Source organism: Micromesistius poutassou, assembly GCF_964030765.1.
Source record: "Micromesistius poutassou genome assembly, chromosome: 3".
Lineage (NCBI taxonomy): Eukaryota > Metazoa > Chordata > Actinopteri > Gadiformes > Gadidae > Micromesistius > Micromesistius poutassou.
Window position 1 is genome coordinate 20196633 of NC_140273.1, and position 5923 is coordinate 20202555.

The window sequence follows — 5923 nt, forward strand, 5'->3', positions numbered from 1 at the left end:
AGGGCTGGACCGCCATTAGGCCGAGTCATCCCGGAAACCACCAGCGATTGGCTGCTTCATGGGACTAACCAGCTGCGATTGGTGGCCACAACCTGTCCTTCTAGAAGGACGGATTCCGGCAAGGGAGTCATGCCAATCAATATTTAATGCGCATCATATAAAAACCATCGGCTATTAATTATACAACATTAAAAAATACTGGTATGTTGACGGTAATGTCATTGTTATTTATTGAAAACTGAGGAAGAACGCTACAAAAGCCACGACCCCAACATACATATTTTTAAATGGCCTACAACTTCCTGCAGTATTTGCAGTATCTAACAACGACATGAATGAACTGTATCCACCACACACGCGACAAAACATGATGCTACGAGGACGTCGATCAGTCGCAGGCCCTTTCACCACGCCACACACACACAATAGGGTTCAGATCCAAAACACTGACCAAATACATTTTCAATTTAGAAAAGAGAAAGAAAATATACAAATTAGGAGCAGCATCAATGTGCAGCAAATGTAAGCTACGAGGGTCTAGAGAGTTTTGGGCCTAAAGGAAGGTTAGAATATATTCCAGCTAAATACAACACAAATTCAAACTATTGCATGCACAAAAGCATTCTCATAGTTATGCATGGTTATGCATGCATAGTTATCGATAAATCTGAAAAAAAAACAATAATTAGTCAATTACCTAAAACAGGGCAAAAATAAATAAACACTTAGACAGGGCCGCAAAGGCAATGCAGTTGTGGTCAAATTTCTGTTCTTATGAAGGAATTGTGTTAATGTCATGGTGATTTGAACCATGACAAGTCAATCAATCAATTAAACAACAAATGTTGCTCTGGTTGAAATAAAGCAGGACCTGCTTGTGATGCCTGAACTGAACATTGGAAACAATTCGCAGTACACCCATCGGCAACCACACAAATATAAAATGTAAAAATTAGGAAACAATAACACAATCACAATGAATACATGTAGAAAATGCATACTCTTCTTTACCTGTATTTGTTGTAACATTATATAGAATGTTTTACTTTTCAAAGATTTATTTTTCAAATGGACCAATATTAAGGAGTGAGCATGTTTAGCCAGTGTCTGGGTAGGGGCTGAGGGCTGGCTGAGGAGGACCAGGGAGGGAGCTGAACTCAAGGTCAGCGTATGAAGCTGTACAAGAAGGAGCCCAGGATGAGGGCCAGGATGACACAGCAACAGAAGATCATCATTTGCTTCTGGATAACATAAGACACAAAGAAGGAGAGAAATGGAGTGGAAAAGAGAGAAAATACCATTAGGAAAAGACATTGAGGAAAGCAAAGAAAATACAGATGAAAAACGTGGAAACATAACTGATATACGACACCAATTCCAATGAAGCTTGGACGTTGTGTAAAACGTAAATAAAAATAGAATGCAATGATTTGCAAATCCTTTTCAACATATTCAATTGAATACAATACAAAGACAAGATATTTAATGTTCAAACTGATAAACTTTTTTTTTTGTTGCAAATATTCACTCATTTTGAATTTGACGCCTGCAACATGTTCCAAAAAAGCTGGGAAATTTGAGGAATGCTCAAAAAACATCTGTTTGGAACATGCCACGGGTGAACAGGTTAATTGGAAAGAGGTCAGTGTCATGATTGGGTATAAAAGAAGCATCCCCGAAAGGCTCAGTCATTCACAAGCAAGGATGGGTCGAGGTTCACCACTTTGTGAACAACTGCGTGAGCAAATAGCCCAACAGAACAACTGTATGTACCTTTCAGCATTAATGGTGCCTCCAAAGATGTGAAAGTTACCCATGCCATGGGCACTAACGCACCCCCATACATCACAGATGCTGGCTTTTGAACTTTGCGCTGATAACAATCCGGATGGTCCTTTTCCTCTTTGGCCCAGAGGACACGACGTCCATCATTTCCAGATACAATTTGAAATGTGGACTCGTCAGACCAAAGCACACTTTTCCACTTTGTGTCAGTCCATCTCAGGTGAGCTCGGGCCCAGAGAAGCCGGCGGCGTTTCTGGGTGTTCTTGATATATTGCTATTGTTTTGCATGGTAGAGTTTTAACTTGCACTTGTAGATGTAGCGACGAACTGTGTTAACTGAAAATGGTTTTCTGAAGTGTTCCTGAGCCCATGTGGTAATATCCTTTACACATTGATGTCATTTTTTTTTTTTAATGCAGTGCCGTCTGAGGGATTGAAGGTGTGATGCGATGTTACGTGCAGAGATTTCTCCAGATTCTCTGAATCATTCTATGATATTATGGACCATAGATGATGAAATCCCTAAATTCCGTGCAATTGTACGTTGAGAACCTGCTGGTCTTAAACTGTTGGGCTATTTGCTTAACGCAGTTGTTCACAAAGTGGTGAACCTCGACCCATCCTTGCTTGTGAATGACTGAGCCTTTCGGGGATGCTTCTTTTATACCCAATCATGACACTGACCTCTTTCCACATGGTTTTTCATCTTTCAGAAGTGGAGTCCTGTACTACACACTCTTTATGGAGTAGAGCCCCCACAGGAGCAGGGCACTCTATTCTAGAGCTGCACACTCTTTATGAGCAGGGCACTCTATTCTAGTGCTGCACACTCTTTATGAGCAGGGCACTCTATTCTAGAGCTGCACACTCTTTATGAGCAGGGCACTCTATTCTAGTGCTGCACACTCTTTATGAGCAGGGCACTCTATTCTAGTGCTGCACACTCTTTATGAGCAGGGCACTCTATTCTAGCGCTGCACACTCTTTATGAGCAGGGCACTCTATTCTAGTGCTGCACACTCTTTATGAGCAGGGCACTCTATTCTAGTGCTACACACTCTTTATGAGCAGGGCACTCTATTCTAGCGCTGCACTCTCTTTATGAGCAGGGGGCTCCAGACTCACCCTGCGGGCCTCCTGCTGAAATTTTGCTGCCTTCTTGGTGTCAGCAACAGCCCTCTCCACGAAGCCCACTGATTGGTCCATGTTGCTCTCGATTCTGTCAATCATACCACCCTGGAAAGGACAAGATTTTAAAGTTGAAGACAGACGTGTGCGTGTACACACACACACACACACGCGCACGCACGCACGCACGCACGCACGCACGCACGCACGCACGCACGCACACACACACACACACACACACACACACACACACACACACACACACACACACACACACACACACACACACACACACACACACTCCCATGCACGGAATAAAGTGTGTTTTTAATATTTCTCCTTGATTACATCCCCCATCAACAGGGATGACACCAGATTGGTTGTGTAGGGGTCGCATCAACACATTCTGATTGGTCACATTCAAAATAAATCACTTTTCAGTGGAAAGCTTCCCGGTTTGGGTCTAAAAAAGTGTTGGTGAACAATTCAGAGTTATATTTGACTAAAACGTTGTGAAAAGGGGGACATTTTGGCAAATCACGGCGTCTGCACGCACAAGATGATCTGCATGTATGCATGGGCGTATGAAGGTGTCTGTGCCTGTGCGTCCTGTGTGTTCTGTGTTCCCCGGTGGTGGTACCTGGTTCTCCACCAGCATGGCGATGTCCACAAACATGTCGTGGAGCTCCTTGATGCTGCTCTCCAGACGCATGATGTCTTTGTGTCGCGCCTCGATCTCGTTCAGAGCCTGCTGGTTGATCTTGGACTCTGTGATCTAACATGGAGGCGAATAGAGCAGAGCACACAGTGTGATCGGACTAGAGCACAGTGTGATAGGAATAGAGCACAGTGTGATAGGACTAGAGCACAGTGTGATAGGACTAGAGAGCGAGAGAGACACAGAGAGAGAGACAGAGAGAGAGAGAATAGAGAGAGAGAGAGAGAGACAGAGAGAGAGAGAAGCGAGAGAGAGAGAGAGAGAAAGATTCAGACATACACAGAGCGAGACAGACAGAATGAAAGAGAGAGAGAGAGAGAGAGAGAGAAGGAGACAGAATGAGATACAGACAAACAGCAGGCATAGAGAGAAACAGACAAAAAAGAAAGACACAAATGCAGAGACAGACAAAGAGGGATAAGGAGAGGCAGACACCGCGCAAGAGACAAAGACAGACTGACAGACACAGAGACAAAGACACAACGAAAGAGAAAGAGGAAAGCCAAATAATGTCTCTTTCCATCTCTGACAACAAGAGAAGCAGAGGGGGGAGGCACAGTCAGACATAAAGCATATGGCAACATCATACATCAATGTCAGCTCATAAAGTGGCATTAGGAAGCTGCTCTTGTGATTAATTATTAATAAGAACAACAACATCTGTGTTTAGCCACAGGGTGACAGAGGAAGCTGACAAAGCCCTCCCTTCCTTGCTGTGGTCTAGAACAGATGTTTTGGGTAAACATTATGGCGTTGTGTGTAATGTACTGCATACTTGGGTTCCGGGGGTTCTTTGAGGCCTGGTTAATGTGCTTTGAGATATGTAATAGACGTTTCGGTTGGATTGGCAGTCTTGCAGTAGTAACTCTGTATTTACGTTTACAAAAGCAGCTCTTGCCACCCTCTCCAGTAATATCCACACGGACGGTTCAAAGACCAGCAGCCCATCCAGACTGCCACCGTGGCTCTGCCGCCCAGTAGGGCGCGCTCAGCAGGGGCAGGACACGGGTGGAGCAATCTGAGGCAGGTTGAGAGGACAGGAAGGAACCACGGGTCTTACCCCAGCGCTGAAGACGGCTGCGTTGCCCCCCTCCAGCATCTCCTCCAGCTCATCGTCCGTCGTGGCTTTCCCCGCTGGCCAGCCAGACAGACAGGCACACAGATAGGTAGACAGAGAGGCAGACAGTTAGACAGAGAGGCAGAAAGACAGACAGAACGTCAGACAGACAGCTACACAGACAGGTAGACAGAGAGACAGAGAGACATGACAGTTAGACAGACAGGCACACAGACAGGCAGACAGATAGAGGTAGACAGACAGGCACACAGACAGGTGGACAGAGAGGTTGAGAGACAGACAGTTACACAGAAAAGCAAGCAGACAGTTGGACAGACAGACAGACAGACAGACAGACAGACAAACAGGCTGACAGGAAGAAATAGACAGACGGACAGACAGAGAGGCAGAGAGATAGGACAACCCAACAGGACAACCCAGAAAAGAGGACAGTAAATAATAACCTAGGTGGAAGTCCAGAGAGTCACCCCCCAGAGAGAGCCAACCAGAGAGTCCTGCCAGCACTACGAACAGTGTGGGTGTGGGGGGGAGTCCTACACTAGGTTTTGGTTATAAAAAAAACTGGCAAAAGTGATGGTTTGCTAACGGAGTGGAGGCCATTTCGTTTTGTACCCATTGCGTTTCAAGGCCATAGCGAACATCAATCTCTGTCTGACATTGTATTACCATTTGACTGGAATCCAATGTCAACATGGTTTGTCTACATTTCTATGTCCTCCTTCTGTGAATACGGGGGGGGGTGGCGGGGGGGGGGGGGTCACTGCTGTTTGGACCGCTGTCAGTACCCCCTTTTCTCTCCTTACGTTTTTTGTTAGACCAATTTGATGTTTGATGGTGGTGTCCCTGAAGCAGAGCTCATTTATGGTGTTCATCTCTTGGTCCCGTGACCCACCTGGAGGTAGACTGACTCAGAGGGAGGAACCAGACCAACCCAGACTCACTGATCTCCAGCTGGAGGTAGACTGACTCCTAGGACTCAGACCAACCCAGACTCACTGATCTCCAGCTGCCTGGCTATGCGGCCTTTGCTCTTGTCCCTGAAGTCCATCTGAGCCTCGTTGTACTTTGTCATAACCTCCACAAATTTCTTGGCCAGGATAGCTTGCTGGGGAAATAGAAAAACACATTGATGACAAACCAAAGCAGTTTGAACATAAGGCATCATTGAATTCAATTTAAAAAAGCCTTTGATGCCATAAAAGCATCAAAAGCTC

General features: G+C 45.4%; 1 protein-coding gene across 1 annotated transcript in view; it reads right to left on the bottom strand.

Moving 5' to 3' along the window:
• Positions 1 to 1163: 1163 nt before the first annotated feature.
• LOC311341132 (syntaxin-3-like) overlaps positions 1164 to 5923 on the bottom strand; it is a gene marked incomplete at both ends in the record, with an annotated part of 8300 nt that continues 3540 nt past the window's right edge. Inside the window, 5 exons of the mRNA XM_084466030.1 lie at positions 1164 to 1241; positions 2911 to 3021; positions 3554 to 3688; positions 4692 to 4765; positions 5706 to 5814. Coding sequence (XP_084322156.1) covers positions 1164 to 1241; positions 2911 to 3021; positions 3554 to 3688; positions 4692 to 4765; positions 5706 to 5814 — 507 coding nt within the window. The remainder of the gene's footprint in view (positions 1242 to 2910; positions 3022 to 3553; positions 3689 to 4691; positions 4766 to 5705; positions 5815 to 5923) is intronic.